General features: G+C 38.8%; 2 protein-coding genes across 2 annotated transcripts in view; one reads left to right on the top strand and one right to left on the bottom strand.

Moving 5' to 3' along the window:
* Window positions 1-6,550, bottom strand: part of LOC124612362 (PWWP domain-containing protein 2B-like) — a 210,812-nt gene extending 204,262 nt beyond the window's left edge. The window contains exon 1 of the mRNA XM_047140519.1: window positions 6,345-6,550. Within this exon, the coding sequence (XP_046996475.1) occupies window positions 6,345-6,496 (152 nt within the window). The 5' untranslated portion in view covers window positions 6,497-6,550. The remainder of the gene's footprint in view (window positions 1-6,344) is intronic.
* The window catches only part of LOC124612363 (sideroflexin-2), a 157,675-nt gene continuing 144,923 nt past the window's right edge, over window positions 6,535-19,286 (top strand). Inside the window, exon 1 of the mRNA XM_047140520.1 lies at window positions 6,535-6,658. The gene's annotated coding sequence lies outside the window, so the exon portion shown is untranslated. The remainder of the gene's footprint in view (window positions 6,659-19,286) is intronic.

The following is a 19,286-nucleotide window of genomic DNA, read 5'->3' as shown; positions in this document are numbered from 1 at the left end:
AATTATCACGATTTAAATAACTAAACACTGCTGTTGTGATTCATTATTTACACCATGACTGATACATTTGTAGGCTTTCTAAAAACACTGATAAAGAAGAATGAAATTAAATCAAATTATCAACTGCATGCACTTTTAAGAAGGATAGACGGAAAGTTCATAAAAAAAGAGACTAGATTTGTGGTAAGTTTCAGCATTCTTATGTATCAATCTTTAACATTTACAGTTATTTCTTCTTCCAGATGTCTCCCACATTGGGAGGAGAAGCATTTCCTCTTTTCTCTCCTATTAAAAAACAGCGAAAACTTCACTTACTGGAATCTCGGATTTACCATATGTTTGGAAAAAGAGTTAACCATAAGTTTCATATAGCTCCATGTCCTGACATTAATTTTGAATGATTCCTGTCGTATCTGCCACAATTTACAAAGCATTATGTCCTCTTGGGACAGAGTGTATACATGGACACGGAAAAAAGATTCCCGGATTTTTCCCGGTTGAAAATACACTTTCTCCCGGGTGAAAATACATTTTTCCCCGTGTTATGTGAGAGTATACTTTTCCTTGGCACTGTAAAACTTATCAGTCTTTTGAATGTTTATGGTTTTATACACCGACACAGAATTTCCTAGCACTTTAGAAAATGAAATTGGGGGGGGAGGGGAGGACGACACATTTTGGAAAGATCTTTGATGTGCAGCAGCAAGATGTACGCTGCATATTTTCGTGTTACGAAGATATAAATTCGAATTCCACCAAACAACGCACGTTACTTTCCAAAGCATTGAAATCGAGATTGCGACGCGCTTTTGTAAGCCAGTCATAGCTGATGTCATGTGATCTCGCCAGCTGATGACAGCATAGGACACGTGATGTAGTCAGCCAATAGCAAGATCACTCTTAAGTAGTGCGAACACACAACTCAGAAAAGTTGATGGTTTAAATTAATATACATAGTGTTGCTACAAGAAAAACAGAGGTTTCACATATAATCGCAGTATCCAAGATTAATAAGCTGCAAGAGGAGCTAAGCTTCCACATATAATGTTGATCTTTTTTGCGCGTTTACACTTTAAGATGTATCACACAAATGTGCCAGTAAAATTTTTAATAACGACGTAAATGTCTGATCTTCTGCGCTCAAAATTCTTCTAGATGGTCGTCCTCAAAGAGTTGATTTTTAACTGAGAGTCAAATGCTCTGTGATTTAAGAAATTCATCGTACATTATCGCATATAGTTCATCTTGTGTAAAAGGAAATTTACTTAGAAAGTAACGCTTTTCATACCACCATCCGCAATGTTTTTCCGTGACCTGTTAGAAACTGATTCGTTTCAGCAGTTGCCAGAGAGCACCAGATAACAGGCGCCACCGCTCTTGCGCAGCTACGATGACACAGGAAGGCCGTATGTCACAAAAGAAACAAGACATCAGAGGACACTTCAAGTTCATAGGAATTTCATGAACCATACTAAAATGCATAATTGGGCTTATAGTGCACATTTGTATGTCCAGATTCGGATGTAAATTTTCTTGAGTACCAGTACTGTATTATCTCATGTTTGGTTCTCTATTATGTGAGCTAGGAGATGGAAAACGTGCAGCGAACAGTTGAAACTAGCCAACAGTGTGAAATCAAACACTTCGTTTCAAATAAATTGACTGCCTTAATAAAAGCCAAATCTCTTTAGCAAAGCGACAAAAATAACTTCATTAATGCTTGACTGTCAGAAAGGTGGAAATAAAACCTGAAAATAATAACATATTTTAGCCTTCCGTAATTATGTGAAGATATTTTAATTCATTTGATAGCTCCCGGCCACAGAAATCCGTTTTGTTTTCATTTGATGTGAGAGTAATAAATGAAGAGGAAACTGCAAAACCACTAAACGTAAACACAGGTCACGTAAAGACTACCCACCTCCACACCACAACTCAGACTGCTCTGTGCATCAGCCCCTGATCTACGATATTTCCGAACCAGGGCAATACTAGATAGTGGCGCCCAGCCACACATCCGTAGCCAGAAGCAGGAGAAGGTAAAACCCATACACGACTCAACTGCGCATGCACAAGAGCCCGCCTGCAACTGCTCAAACGAATCTAATGTCAGCAGCTGTCACGTCACGCTCATCGGAGGCAATTTGTCGTTATGAATCATTGAATAGTCTTTCTAAAGCCTTTGACACATTTTGCTGTTGGCAGACGCTTGTATGACCACTATGTTTTGTTGTATATGGTGGATTTCCTTTGTGACTTAAGTTTCATTTTTGTTTTTTCTTCCTCTTGTTAATGTTTTGTTGCTGCAGTATTATCCTGCAGACGCGGGATACAGTAATATCCTTTGTTGGAGTATTGATTCTTACCAATCAAAATCACAAAAATTTAACTGGAAACTAAAACAATGAAACATTCCAGGGTTTTTCCCAGATCTCCCGGTTGTCCCGGGTCGTGTACACCCTGTAGGACGTCCCTAGGAAGTGCAAAATGCATTCACACACCTGTTCACTGTGACTGCCACAATGACAACAGTTCTACTTATTGTCCACCTTTGCAGAAGTTATATGAGAGTGTTATATTACACTGTGTTCATAGCACTGTAACAGTCAGTAGTACAAACTAACAGAAATGAATGTTCATAGCCCACTCTGAGAATTGACATCAGGATTTGTCCATAAATCCATATACAGGATCGTCCCAATCTTTAGGGTCAAAATTAGCTGTTGTTTTTATTGTGTGTATAAATCCAATTTCTGCAATTTAATAGGAGACATTTACATCCCCCTGCATGTTACTTGTATTTATGCAAGTTAAAGTCAAAATATAAGAAAAGGTCATCATAAAGTATTCAAAACAGGCTTATACCATTTTACTCAAAGTTACCACTATTCTCTGTAAGTGTGTCATACTCTAGCATGTTTTTCCTTCTCTGCCCTAATACCCTTCTGCCCAAAGAAGAGTGACTCACAGAGATGGCATAAGATGCTAAATTGAGTATTTTGAGATAAGGAACAAATGGTTGACAGTTATTTCTTGACGTGTTATGAAGCCTTAAATGACCACTACATCTGAGCCATATGTTGCCAACTGCTCATGTTTTACAACAAACAAATGCAGGGCACTTTGACATTGGTAGCAGTACCTTGAAAAACAATATACAATTGTCTGGGGTGCTCCCATGTACTGCAACAGCTCTTGGTGGCCAGGTGACACAGAGTATGTGTCACCTGGCCACCAAGAGCTGTTGCAGTAAGATTGATTCACGGATCCAGTTATATGGCTCCTTCCGTGTATAGTGATTTTACGACTATGACGAGTGGGGCCTGAAGATGGCATCAATGTAATGTCGAAACTGGTAGCACACAGAAGTTCATAAAATAAAATAAGATTTTACAAATCATACGGCTATTGGTAAATTATTGCATCTAGAAGCATACGCAAAGTGTCTCCTTCACACCTATCACAGAGCTTACGAGCCACAATGTAGAAGTGAAGCTGCCACAGAATAAAATAGTGAAGATTCATGAGTGAATTGTAAGCATCCAAGCACAGTATAATTATGTTTTCTGTCTTGCTTGAGAAATCTTGCACTGAATTGATGCATACATCCAAGAACGACTTCCTTATGTTTTGACTGGATTAGTATGTGTTTGTGAAATGCATACACAGATGTAAGGGAAACAGTAACTTTTAACAACATTTATACAATAGAAATAATTTGCATCTAAATAGATGAATAAAAATCTACTTTCCAAAAACTAATACAGAAACAAACAATGTCGGAAATACGGAAGCGTCCGATCCCACCCGTCTGCTTTGACCCACGATGTCACAAATATGGCGGAAACAAAAACAAACACACATACTTTCCACAAGAAGCCTAATGACACTAACGGGACAAGCGCGGGAAATGGGGTGTTTTGGGTGGGGGGCAGACTAAATATAAATAAATTTAGACGCCTTGCGTAGCTACAACGTGTAAGTGAAGACAGCCATGCATGAATACCCACCCACCTCCCCAGGGGTCGTAACCCCTGCAACCCATAGAAGATAAAGATGCTTCAGTAGCTGATTAGTGTTTTTTGTCTTTTTTAAAAAAAAATCTCACGGGATAAACGAACAGATCAGAAAAGTAAATAAAATAAAATAATACAGAACTAGAGGCAGCACACTCAAACCAAACTCCGCGCCGTCATGACGTCACACACGACAACACCCATACGTCGCGGGTCAAAGCCGACGCGTTGGATCGGACGCTTCTGTTGACCCACAATGTCAGTGTTCTGCTTCGTCTGTTTGTACACATATGACATCAGATGCCGTATCATCATTACATCAAGGGTCAAAGCTCACATCCAGTGTCAATAGGTGAAACCTCACTGGTTTTTGCTCCAGAATGTACGGAGTACATTAGCCTACTTATAATTTTCATGTTCTACTAAAATGAAGTATTACAATTTATCATCAAGTATATTCTGTGCCTGTATGAAAGTTAATATTCTGAACCCAAAGGCCAGCTTTTCCTCACAGCTGCAAATTACTGTGTCATTAAATATGTTTACTGACATTGACCAGCACATTATAACACTCCCAAAAATATTTGTTTCCTGGTTCTGTTTTAGTAAAATATCAGTTTGGTGACATAAAACAATTGCTACAGCGGGTTTCTCTCTCATGAGGCGAAAAAAGTCTTGCAAAAGTTTCCTCGACCAGCCACCTTTAAGTAACAAATAAAATGTTTTCCTTCTCATCCTGTGTGGTAAGTCTCTCCTCACCTGGATTTCTGGGTAACTTTCCTGAAATCCACCCCTGTTCTTAGAACTCTCCAGTTCTTTTCCTTCACCCCTCTTCCTTCTCTTCAACCCTCCTGCCTGAAGAGGAGCCACTGGCTCCAAAAGCTTGCCCGATTACAACCCTCTTATGTGTGTGTCCTGCCAGCACTTGGCGAGTAGTTTTTTATCTATTCAATTAAATTATTTTGCCCAAAATAATGTTTGTGTTATTCCATTAGGAATGTCTCATTTGTACTGAATAATTCCACAAAGTTCTGTATTACGTGTTGCTGCTGTTGTTGCAGTTCTCCATACTACTCTATCCTGTCTGAACCTCTTCATTGCCAAGTAACTACTAAATCCTGCATCTGTCTGGATCTACTTACTGCACTTATCTCTTCGTTTCCCTCTACGATTTTTGCCCCACTCACTTCCCTCCAGAACTAAATTGGTCATTTCTTAATATTTCAGGATGTGTCCTACCAGCCAATCCCTCCTTCTAGTAAGGTTACGCCCCACATTTCTTACACAACCAACTGCAATCTGGATCAAAATTCAATATTTTTTTCATGTCCACATAAAAAATAAAACTTGACGGGAAATAGGCCTATCTGGTATAAAGTAAGATCAGAGATATGTCCAGAATATGGTACTGATTTTCGAAATAAATGGATGGGAGTCTAGGGTTTGGCATACCAAAGGTCACAAGACCCGTCAAACATGTGCTGTAAATATTAGACAGACAGTAAGTTGATGAGTCTCATTTTTTCTTGAATTTATTATCCAAAGCTGTGATTAAAGAATCCATCACATACTAACCTACTTTCAGTCGAACTAAAACTCATTTGTGTGGCAAATTTCAATCCTACAAGCTACTGAGCCTTGGCAGGGGTGTGTGTGTGTGTGTGTGTGTGTGTGTGTGTGTGACGAAACACTCCTCCCCAGTAACTAGTGATATAACTTAACTATGTTATATCACTCGTTTCTAAGGAGAGCAATCTGATTATGCACGTGAGCTAAGGAAATAAGACGATGCTATTCCCCGTTGACATTACATAAGAGACCTCAACAAATTAAAATCTTACATATCTCACAATCAAAGCCTTTTATTAATTTCGAAGAGAAGTTTCACGCTCAAGTAAGTTTCAACTGAACAAAAAATTCGGAATCAGTGTTCCATTTGACTTTCTTCTCTATTACACAGCCCTCTCTGGCCCCGATGGTATAGTAAAATAACAAAAAATTTATGAAATTTTCGGTACACGTATCGCACAGTAAAAGGTAGGGATTACATGCGACACAGCTGTCCATTGCCAGGGTAAATATTTTAATACATAACGCACATATGCTAATAGTGCTGTTGAAAACACAAACAATAAGAATGGAACAAATGTGACTATTCGACCGCAGTTTCCTGTACCTAGCATGTATGAAACGTTATAAGAGAACCTCCAAATTATTTCTAGCGAAGAGCTTCATGTATTTATGTTTAATTAAAACCAGGAACATTATTCCAATACTATGCAGTGTTGGCACGCTACGACTAGAGCTATAAACCAATCGTACACTTACTTTTTCGTTGAATCCAGCAATACGCCTTGATATAACTTAGTTTCATAAACGAAGGAAACTACTAGTATGTCTTGCAGAGCTTCCTCAACATTCACTAATATTTTTGAATTTTTCAATATTTTCGACAGTGAAATGGTTTCTGTGTCCGCCATATTGAATAGTAGAATTATTACCCAGCTGTCTTGGACGCATTTCGTCCCGCGAGGCTGGAAGTTGGTTTCTGAGCATGCGCAGTGTGCGTTATACAAGCGTTAATAGTTAATACACTGTAAAGGGACGTGTGTGCTATCGATAGATAGGTATTTTGCATTTCGGTGAGAATTTTATTATAATTCAGCAATAGATTTCAGATTGCCCCTTATTTTTTTACCTCCGTGGAAATAATTACGAAAATTTGAAAGGCTGTATTTCGTTGTACTTGGATAGGAGTGAAAGCAGCAAATGTCAACTGGAAAAGTGCGCCTGGTTGTTCTGTTAAAAATAAATAAGGAGCCTAATATCTAGAACTGTCATTCATTGGCGGTCTTGTTCAGTAGTAGTTGAAATTTTCCGTCGTAAATTTCAAAGACCGTGATATATCTGTTCGTATAGGCTTGTTCCAGTGTTATTTATCATTTTCTCCATGTACGCAACAAACGAGCGGCACAGTATATTTCAGAGCATTTATATAAACGAAATATTGAATCTTTAAATAACCATAGTACTAATATTCAGCAAGGTGACAACAGCTACCTAACTTTTTGCACCCCCCCCCCCCCCCCAATTACTTAGTTGCCTTCGGTTAGTAAGAAGCAAACAACACGGAGACGAATATAAAAACCTCCTCGTCGTTGCTATTTATTGGTTAGTTAGTTACATATATAAAAGTAGATTCTTAGACAGTTGTCATCACAAGCACAAGAAACCTCTGCAGTGAAGGACTGATCTTCATTTCGTGTTCTGTAAACAGTATTTAACATAAACTAGATTTAGACCATATCTAATTTATTTATTTCATGCCTTGTACAAAATCATATACGCTTTAATGTGTCACTAATTTTTGTATACTTTAATTGCTTGCTTTCGAACATTGCCTTGAACTCTCTCTTGAATAATGACGAATGTGGACGAAGTCGTGACTTGCCACGCAGTATAAGTACACTTCTTGTATAACATGTAATCTAAAAGACCAAATAAATAATTTAATCCAACATAAAAAATCTGCTTTGTATACATTAATTTAAATACTTCTTAAAAAGCTTGCTGTGTAGGCATTATTACTGTATCCCGAAGAAACCTGTAACAAAGCTTCTAGCACATGAAATGTGCACTTCTGAAACTATCACTATGTAGACTATACAAAAGAACATCTCTAACCTGATAGTAAGTGCAAATTTAGATAGTTAGTGACATATATATAAACCTTTTAAGAGAAGGAAACATGTTTCTGAATGAAAATTTATGAGAGTGAAAAAATATTAAGGTTTTGAATACAGTTGTGTGTTACTCCATAGGCTTAGTTCCATTCATAAAGCTAATATCTTCTTAGGTTTTTAATGTGCAAATGCACTGTGCTTAGGTATGGTTAAGGTATTGAGTCTACAGTTCTTCCCATACTATTGGAGCATTTTGAAATGCTTAAGACATTGTACCATTTATTTAATGTAACATTAGGAGTAAAATGTGTGCTTCAGCTGTTATCCTTTAATGTGTGTGTGTGAATTTTGTTCATTGACTGCTTCTAATAGTTGATCACTGCTTCAAACAATGCTGTAATATAGATCCAGATTCAAATAATTGAAAAAGTCACTTACTCTCCCATTTTTTTTTACGTACTCATTTTATACCCAACACATGAGTCACCCTGTTGCATGGGACCAACGACCTCGCTGTTTGGTCCCCTTCCCCAAATCTACTGCCTGTTACATGGGTCGTGTACTTTGATAGTACTATCTACATTTAATCTCAGACAGCAATCTAAAAAAGGAACAGGCCATTACAAGGATGATGTGACTTAACAAACAAAAGTGCTGGCAGGTCGATAGACACACAAACATACACACAAAATTCAAGCTTTAGCAACAAACGGTTGCTTCATCAGGAAAGAGGGAAGGAGAGGGAAAGACGAAAGGATGTGGGTTTTAAGGGAGAGGGTAAGGAGTCATTCCAATCCCGGGAGCGGAAAGACTTACCTTAGGGGGAATGAAGGGGTATACACTCGCACACACACACACACACATATCCATCCGCACATACACAGACACAAGCAGACATTTGTAAAGGCAAACTCTGCCTTTACAAATGTCTGCTTGTGTCTGTGTATGTGCGGATGGATATGTGTGTGTGTGTGTGCGAGTGTATACCCCTTCATTCCCCCTAAGGTAAGTCTTTCCGCTCCCGGGATTGGAATGACTCCTTACCCTCTCCCTTAAAACCCACTTCCTTTCGTCTTTCCCTCTCCTTCCCTCTTTCCGGATGAGGCAACAGTTTGTTGCGAAAGCTTGAATTTCATGTGTATGTTTGTGTTTGTTTGTGTCTATCGACCTGCCAGTACTTTCGTTCGGTAAGTCACATCATGTGTGTTTTTAGATATATTTTTACCACGTGGAATGTTTCCCTCTATATATATATATATATATATATAATATTATTATTGGTGTTTTGCTCTTAAAGAGCACATTTGGACTAAACTACATGGCCAGTTCCTTTTGCTGCCTTCCTTGCTGCCCAAACTTCCCTCATTCGCTCGCTGTGTTTCTGTTTCCGGTCCTCTGTCCATGCTTCTTGTCGGCTTTGTGTCTTCGGCTTCATCTTGATTGCCTTTTTGGTTGCCCATATTTCTTTCATCTTCTGCCTGTGATCTTGCTTGCGTTCTTCGGTCCATTTTATGCCTGTTCGTTTGTCGCATTGTATCTCATGTAGTTTACTTTTCTTAATGATGTTTCTGAACTTTATTCTGTCGTTTATTGTGTCTGCTGTTATGTTGAGCTGGTTCAGGTCGTTTTCTACCTCTGCCACCCATTTGTTGTTTCTAGTGGTTACCCAGTCAAAGATCTGTTTGGTCAGCCTGTGTGATGGCATTCTGTATAGGTGTCCATAGAATTGTAGTCTGCGTTTTCTAATCTTTTCTGTGATTGTCTCCGTATGTTTGTACAGTTCCTCTGTAGGTTTCTTGATCCATATTCCATTGTTGTTAGTTGCGCCAAATATTTTCCTAAGTATTTTCCGTTCTACTTTTTCTAATTGTCTGATACGTGTATGCCCTAGGATTAGTGTGGTCTCTGCTGCATATAGTGCCTCGGGGAGCACCACCGTGTCGTAATGGCGTAATTTGGCTTTTTGTGAGATAGACTTCTTGTTGTAATGATTCCACACTATATATATATTTTTTAAAATTATGAATTTGGCCAGCTATGGACCGCATACAACTTAAGACTTATGGTGTTTCTTATTCTTCCGTTCTTCCCAGTACTACTTCATTTTCTCGCCAACTGCTCGTCTCTGCTCATCTGTCCACACTCTCTTGGGTCGAGGTTTTGGCGCATCTTCTTCATAGTTTGCGTTTTCTATAAGTAGCCTAAAGTTATTCCTGTCACGTATTATTTCTTCTGTAACACCTATTTTGTTGGCGTCTTTCTTTACTGCTTCTATCCATCCTACGGTGTTTTTCAGCTTACTAACGTAATTAAAAATTTTCTTTGTAATTCGTGTTTCTTCCATTCTTTTTAAATGTCCATAAAATTTTAGCCATCTCTTCCTCATTGTATCTGTGATCTTTTCTGTATTTTTTTATAGGTCTTCATTTCTCCTTTTAATCCACCTGTTTTCCTTGTTTCTCTCAGGACCTAGAATTTTTCTTAATATTTTTCTCTCTCTTTTTTCTAGTTCTCTTAATTCGCCTTTCTTATTCAATGTTAGGCACTCTGATCCATATGTTGCTTGTGTCCTAATAACTGAATTATAATGTTTAATCTTTGCTTGTATGGATATTGATTTCTTATTGTAGTAGTTTTGTGTTAATTTATATGCAAATTCCAACTTTTTTATTCTTTCTTTTTATATATATATATATATATATATATATATATAGGGAAACATTCCACATATATCTAAACACAAAGATGATGTGACTTACCAAACGAAAGCGCTGGCAGGTCGACAGACACACAAACATACACACAAAACTCCAGCCCTCGCAACCAACGGCTGCCTCACCAGGAAAGAGGGAGGGAGAGGGAAAGACGAAAGGATGTGGGCCTTAAGGGAGAGGGCAAGGAGTCACTCCAATCCCGGGAGCGGAAAGACCCACCTCATGGGGAAAATGACAGGTATACACTCGCAAACACACACATCCATCCACACATACAGACACAAGCAGACATATTTAAAGAGAGAGAGAGAGAGAGGGGCTAACACGACTTCAAAATATTGATTAATATATTTGCCTGTAATAGTAAGACAAATAAAGGAAAAATGATTTTACTTAATGACTATATACAGGCTATGTGGACCCAAGTTGGGACGGATTATTAAATCTCAAATCATGTCGTAGCACACACAGATCTTTTTTATTGCCTTGCACTTTTCTATGTGTACTGCATGTGCAGAAATTAATTTTTAGTTAATGTAAAGATGGTTGCTGTGAGATTCTAATATTGGCCATCATTTGTAATTGTTTTTGATCTTGTATAACACAATAAATAAATTCAGCATTGCTCTTTTAATGTTATAATTTGGTTCCTCAGAGTGCAAAGGTCCCCATACAACAGTTTCATTCCTCCCATGTGTTGTTCGGAATTTTGCTTTCATCAGTTATGCAGTACATTTTGATTTCTTAAATGCTTTTTTTTTAAGTCGTGGGCAGAGGTTTGTTTTATTGTTGGCCATTCATCTAATGTTCATTTGCATTACATTAGATGATAATATCATTCCATTATATCAGTTAATTGTTTCATTGTGTTATAGGATAAAATGTACAAAATCTAGAATAGTATGCAAATTTTAGTCCTGTTTCTGATTTCATTTCCTTATTCTGTGGACATCATTTATATTTAACTTTGAGAAGCCATGTATTTTATATAAATGTTGCTGTAGCATTATGTTCATTTTAATTTTATGTCACCCTCAGCAGTGTAGGAGCTGTGGGAGGGGTGTACCCCAGATGGTACAGGAAAAAGTAGGGACATGGTACCGCGTCACAAGTTTTGTGAAGCCAAGTGCTAGCCTTAGCCAGGTTACAGAGGACAGAGAGAATTTGTGCAAAGTTTTTCGCAAAGAAGTTCAGGTTATTATAGTCGGTGCAAAGATGAACAGCCTGGCTAAGATCAGTAATTACAGCATTGGCGTAACCTTGATGAAATAGGAGTAGCAGCTTTGCCCACAAATGAACTTTGTGGAGGTCCTGCGGAGCCATGACCAGCCCTGGGTAAACATTGCTGTGAGCTGCATAAACACTGAGTTGAGCAGGTTGCTGTTGACCAAAACAAAATCTCATACGAGTGCAGTGCCAGATACTGCAATTGGGAGATGGGAACATACTAGACATATATGGGCTACACTTGAATAGGAGAGGGAAAAATAGGTTTCTGAGCTTCTTGCAGATATGTGTGTGTGTGGAGGGGGGTGGGGGCACGGGGCACCATCACACATACCAACAAGATCTCTGGTTACTGGAGTCAGTGGCACCATTTTTAAGTTATAACCAAGATTCAGGCACCCTGTTTCAATAGGAGTGAAAATAACAGAAGAGCCCCATAAAATGCTTAATAATGCACAGAAAAGTAGAGTTAGCTTAAATGACAATTAAATCAAGACCCTAAGCTGTCAACAGGGGTCGATATACATCAACGGGGACAGTTGAAAATGTGTGCCCTGACTGGGACTTGAACCCGGGATCTCCTGCTTACATGGCAGACGCTCTATCTGTCTGAGCCACCGAAGGCACAGAGGATAGTGTGACTGCAGGGATTTATCCCTTGCACGCTCCCCATGAGACCCACATCCCCAACTTAGTGTCCACACACTACATTCGTAGTGCCCCTGCCCATTACACTCATTACTCGCAGAAGACAATCTTACCGTGTCCCATAAGATTTCAGGCAATGCGTGTGCATCCAGCACAGAAGAAGGAGGTCAATGGCTGGTTATCTGTTCTTTCGGACATGTCCATCCATTTCATCCATATATTAGGGAATTAAGAGGCAAGGTAAAAGAGCTTCTTGTGTGGAAAATTTAAGGAGCTCTGGAAAGGAAAGATTGACCTCCTGTGCCAATGTGAGCAACACGTAGCCACAGGGCTGGATAAGTTATGTATAAAAGATTACATAGTCGCAGCTTACTCGTGTGGAAGTGACATGGGAAAAGGAGGAGTTGTTACATACATTAAGATGGAACACAAGTTCAAAAACCTTGAGACAAGTAGATTTTGTAGTGATCAGCACACAGAAGTTTGCATTTGTGAATTGATGGTGAAAAATAGGTCACTTTTAATTGTAATTGAACACCACTGGGAAATTTTGAAATAATTATGAGGAATCTTCATTCCTGACTACGCTGTCTGAGAGACATCAGGAGTTAATAGTCTGTAGTGACTTCATTGTAGATTTCCTAAGGGATTCTGATTGGAAAAATTACCTGGGTACCTTATTTGGACTCTATAATTTGATCTCGGTAATTAAATTTCCAACACCTGTGGTTGAAGGCAGTAGGATCGTAATTGATAATGTTTTCTATGAAGAAGCTAAAAGGAAGAAAATAATTGTTTACTCAGTAACAAATGCTCTTTTGGATCATGATGCATAGTTAGGATAAATGACATAGCGCCTTACAGTACGGATACTCCTCAGTGGAAATCAGTTGGCGACTGTTGGACAAATGTTTTTAAGAATAGTTTACTGGAATTAGCAGGGGATGTAATTTATAATGAACCAAATGCTAACACAAAATGTAATCTATTCCATGATAAATTCATATCATTTGAAAATATCTTTCTGCATAAGATAATCAGAAAGGACACTAAACAGCTGTGTAAAATACCATGGATCACTAGAGGGATTCAAGCATCTTGTGAAAGGAAAAGGGATATGTATCTTTTGGCAAGAACAAGTAGGTGTCCTGCAATAGTTGCACAGTACAAAACAATACTCAGATTTACTGAGAAAGGTTATTTAAAAAATCAAAGAACATACACATTATGTCAAAAATCAGTACTTCCAACAATGGACATAAGGCTATATAGTGTGCAGTGAAACAAGAGACAAGACAACCAGCCACAGAAGAATACGTAACATTTGAACTGAATGGAACATCTATAAATGATGAGTTGCAGGTAGCAAATGTGTTTAACAATCAAAATAACAATGAAAAATCCAGGATGGGGTATAACAATATTATGAAAAGGTTAGTTGCTACTCAACATATATCGGAGATGCTGAGCTGCAGGTAGCCATAACAAAAAGACTGTCAGATTGTGAGCTTTCAGCCAACATAGCCTTCGTCGGAAATAGACAAGACACACACACACAGTCTCTGGCTGTTGAGAGACTGTGGTCAAGTGTGTGTGTGTGTGTGTGTGTGTGTGTGTGTATTTCCTACGAAGGCTTTGTTGACTGAAAGCTCACTTTCTGACAGTATGCTGTGCCTATCTGTGACTCAACATCTCCACTACATGATGAGTGGCAACTATCTTGTATTAATAATCATTTCTTAAATATAGCAGAAAACATAGCCAGAAACAGTTCAAGAGCAAAATCAGAGCAGTATGTTGAAAATGTAACGTTCATAAAATTAAGTCAAATAAGTGTATCAACAACTTCATCTTCTGAAATTATGAAAATTACATCATCATCATTTAAGACTGATTATGCCTTTCAGCGTTCAGTCTGGAGCATACAGTTCCTCCATGATCCCCTATTCAGTGCTAACATTGGTGCCTCTTCTGATGTTAAACCTCTTACTTCAAAATCATTGTTAACCGAATCCAGGTACCTTCTCCTCGGTCTGCCCCGACTCCTCCTACCCTCTACTGCTGAATCCATGAGTCTCTTGGGTAACCTTGCTTTTCCCATGCGTGTAACATGACCCGACCATCTAAGCCTGTTCGCCCTGACTGCTACATCTATACAGTTCATTCCCAGTTTTTCTTTGATTTCCTCATTGTGGACACTTCCTGCCATTGTTCCCATCTACTAGTACCTGCAATCATCCTAGCTACTTTCATATCCGTAACCTCAACCTTGTTGATAAGGTAACCTGAATCCACCCAGCTTTCGCTCCCGTACAACAAAGTTGGTCGAAAGATTGAACGGTGCACAGATAGCTTAGTCTTGGTACTGACTTCCTTCTTGTAGAAGAGAGTAGATCGTAGCTGAGCGCTCACTGCATTAGCCTTGCTACACCTCGCTTCCAGTTCTTTCACTATGTTGCCATTCTGTGAGAATATGCATCCTAAGTACTTGAAACCGTCCACCTGTTCTAACTTTGTTCCTCCTATTTGGCACTTAATCCGTTTATATTTCTTTCCCACTGACATACTTTCGTTTTGGAGATGCTAATCTTCATACCATAGTCCTTACATTTCTGATCTAGCTCTGAAATATTACTTTGCAAACTTTCAGTCGAATCTGCCATCACAACTAAGTCATCCGCATATGCAAGACTGCTTATTTTGTGTTCACATATCTTAATCTCACCCAGCCAGTCTATTGTTTTCAACATATGATCCATAAATAATATGAACAACAGTGGAGACAGGTTGCAGCCTTGTCTTACCCCTGAAACTACTCTGAACCATGAACTCAATTTACCGTCAACTCTAACTGCTGCCTGACTGAAAATTACACATACCCCCAAAAATAAAAGCTCGTCTGGTTTTTATGGTGTTTTCAATAGAGTACTAAAAACTTGTTTCCATGAAATATATGATGCATCACTAACTCAAGGTATTTTTCCATAGAGGCTGAAATATGCCATTGTTAAACCTCTTCTTAAGAAAGGTGATAAGAGAGATGTCAGTAACTACCAACCTATTTCACTGCTGACATCATTTTCCAAAAATTTTTTGGTAGGTGATATGTAGAATAGCATATCACCTTAGCAATAATAGTACCTGTGAGAAACCGTAAGTTGGGTTTCAGAAGGTTTATCCTACTGAGAATGCCATTTACACGTTCACTCACCAGGTTTTACAAGCCTTAAATAATAAAATTGTGTCGGTTGGTATTTTCTGCAACCTGTTTAAGGCATTTGACTTTGTGACTCTCAGTACATTTCTAGATAAATTGATGTTTTATGGGATTGATGGTATAGCCTACCAATAGGTAATGTCATATCTGACCAAAAGAATGCAGAAAGTTCTACTCAGTAATTCAAGCAATATAGACCAAGGATGTAAGTCTGACGTGAGAAATCACGTATGGGATTCCTCAAGATTCAGTCTTAGGTCCAGTACTGTTCCTCACATATGTAAACCATCTTCCGTCTAGTATACAACAAGCAGAATTAGTTGTTTTTGTAGATGACACTAGTATTCTAATCAACCCAAGTATATGAACAGAAACAGAAGAAATGGTAAACAAAGTTTGTAAAAGTATCGTTGGCTGGTTTTCGGCAAATGGTATCAGCCTCCATTTTAAGAATGCGCAACTGTTCAGTTCTGCACATCTAGGGGTACTACACCAATGATAAGTATAATGCATTGTAAGGAAATAATAAATAAGATGAAACTTCAGTATTCTTATGGACCCATATTGATGAGAATTTAAATCAGAAAAAAAAACCATTTTGGAGCTCCTAAAACAACTTAGTTCAGCCATATTTGCACTTAGAATCAGTGCAAATTTTGGGGAGAGAGAAATCAGTAAATTGACACATTTTGCATATTTTCATTCAGGAATGTCGTATGGAATAATGTTCTGGGGTAATTCATATTTAAGAAAGAAAATCTTCATTGCGCAGAATAATATGTGGTGCTCACCCATGATCATCTTGTAGATATCTGTTTAAGGAGTGGGAGTTAGGCACTCTAACTACTGCTTCACAGTATATTTATTCCCCCAAGAAGTTTGTTGTAAATAATCCATTACAGTTCAAAAGGAACAATGAGGCACATAATTACAGTAACTGACAGAAAAATGACATTCATTACTCCACATAAAGGTTGTCTTGATCCCAAAAGGGGGTGCACATGCTGCAACAAAACTTTTTGATCACTTACCTAGTGATACAAAATGTGAGAAAGACAGCAAAGTAAAATTTGATAACAAACTAAGAAATTTTCTCCTTGAAAGAAAACTAGTTCTGTTCTGCAGAATAATTTCTATTACCGTAATATGCAAGAGGTGGTCTGTGTTACATGTGTGCACTTTAATTAGTCTAATCATGTATTCATGGTCCCTAAGGAAGAAATACGTAGAGAACTATAATATACTCTTAGTTTCTTTGTCTAATACTTACTTGTTTTTGTAACTTGTAAGCAGACTTTCTTGAGGCAGTTTTTTCAGTATTTTTTTGACTCTTTCCAGTTGGTCAAAAAGTCCACAGCTCATGCTGCTCTGCTGTGTATATATTCAGGCCCCCTGTTAGTACCATTTCATATGGGTCCCACACAGTTTAGCAATATTGTAAAATGGGACACACAAGAAGCAATCTCCTTTGTAGATTGGTTGCATTTTATGATTAACCTACCAACAACCCAAAGTTAGTCGTGTTTGGTATGGATCGTGCACACTTGTGCAATATTCGAGGATGGGTTGCACAAGAGTTTTGTAAGCAAACGTTGCGTAGAGTATGGTAGTACCCATCTGGGTGGGGTGGCAGTCTGACTTATAGCATAGTCAAAGGTCTAGGTTAGGTTGGAAAGTGATAATTTGGTTGCCAATTGAGTTGGCAAAGGCAGTGAATGTATAAGTGAAATAAAGTTTGTGGTAACACGTAGATCTGTAGCATAGCCTGATATCCACATTTGTGCCACTTTCAATGAACTTTCCCATATGCAACACACTTATCATTGCAAAATCTAAAACCACAAAATAAATTCAGAATACCTCTATTAGTTAATGGACAAGCTTCAGATGGGTATTTTGATGCATCTTATGAACATATATTGCACATAAATAACAAAATAACCAAGTAGATCCACTTTTACCCAATCTCCGTACTAGACTGATTGCATTTTCGTCACCTGCAAATAAGGGCCTCGTGTTTCTGCAGACTGACATATTCAAAACATTTCTCAACAAGAAATATTTTATGCTGTTCATACACATCTTCAGAAAAGAGTTTGGCATCTCATCTAGCCCTTCTGTTTTCCTGATTTCTCGTTGTATTGTGAGGTATATTGTGGCATCGTTGTGGGTGCTACATTTTTTTTAGCAGCTTCTTTGCATTAGTTGCAAAATAGTCACTTATGTGTGCCCTTTCGGGTTTCTATTTTATGACATCTCATATTACTTTATTTTTGTTCTCTGCATCATACACTGATGAGCCAAAACATTATGACCACCCACTTAATAGCTTGTTTGTCCATCTTTGGAACAAAATACAGCACTGATTCCATGTGTCAGTTACCCAACAGTTTGTTGGTGGGTTTTGGAGGTATGTGGCATCAGTTGTCTGCACACAGGTCACATAAGCCGTGTACATAATGGGCCGCTGATTTGCATATGTGGTGATGGTGCCCGATAGCGACCCAAATGGGTTGTATAAGATTTACATCAGGCAGATCTGTTTGCCAAGAATCGAGGCGAGTTCACGATAATGTTCCTTCAATCACTGTAACATGGTTCTGGCTCCAAGATGTGGACAGTTGCACTGCCGAAAGACGACATCGCCCTTGGGGAAGACATCAAGCATGAAGGACTGCAGATGATTTGCAGCTGTCTTCGATTATAACCACAGATCGCATACAAGTGCAGGAACATGTCTCCCATTGCGTAACACTGCTCCCACCAGCCCGCATTAGTGGCATGCTGCATGTTTCGAGCTGCCGTTCACCTTGATGATGGCGTTTGTGGAGACGGCCATCGACCTAGTGTTGCAAAAATGTCATTCATCTGAAGAGTCGACATTGATCGACGGTCGAATCCTGATGGTCCTATGCCCATTGTGATCATAAATGATGGTGTTGGTAGGTCAACATATAAACACGTAGGGGTGGTCTGCTGTGGAGTTCCATATTCAACAATGTATGATGAATGGTGTGCTCTGAAACATTTGTGTGTCCACCAGCATTGTGCTCTTTTGGCAGAGATGCCACAGGTCACCATCTATCCTAGTTTACCAAGTAGATGAGCCTCCGAAGTCCACATTCTGTGATGAGTCGTGGACTCCGACCATTTAGCACCTAGTGGTAGCTTTACAGTCCTTCTACATCATTCCATAGATACTCGCAACAGTAGCATTCAACCAGTTTCACTGTTTTCGAGGTACTTGTTTACAGGCTCTGCCAAATGATAATCTGTCATTTGTCAAAGTCATTTATCTCGATGGATTTTCCCCTTTTCAGCCCATGTCTTCACTAGGGTGATCCCCCATATGTGTCTGGTCCGCTTACATAGTTTTGTTATTGCATTACATGCCCGCAAAGCCACCGGGCAGTGTCCAATGTCATGGTGGGCAGCAGTCATAATGTTTTAGCTTCTCTCTGTACATTATTTTGCCATTACACATTTTTTTAAGGAAGCTGTGGATTCCAGAGTGTCTATATGTAACTGTTTAAATAATTATATCTAAAAACACAGATGATGTGACTTACCGAACGAAAGTGCTGGCAGGTCGATAGACACACAAACAAACACAAACATACACACGAAATTCAAGCTTTCGCAACAAACTGTTGCCTCACCAGGAAAGAGGGAAGGAGAGGGAAAGACGAAAGGATGTGGGTTTTAAGGGAGAGGGTAAGGAGTCATTCCAATCCCGGGAGCGGAAAGACTTACCTTAGGGGGAAAAAAGGACGGGTATACA

This window comes from Schistocerca americana, chromosome 4, assembly GCF_021461395.2.
Source record: "Schistocerca americana isolate TAMUIC-IGC-003095 chromosome 4, iqSchAmer2.1, whole genome shotgun sequence".
Lineage (NCBI taxonomy): Eukaryota > Metazoa > Arthropoda > Insecta > Orthoptera > Acrididae > Schistocerca > Schistocerca americana.
The sequence above is the reverse complement of the archived record's forward strand: the minus strand, read 5'-3'. Positions and strand labels throughout refer to the sequence as shown.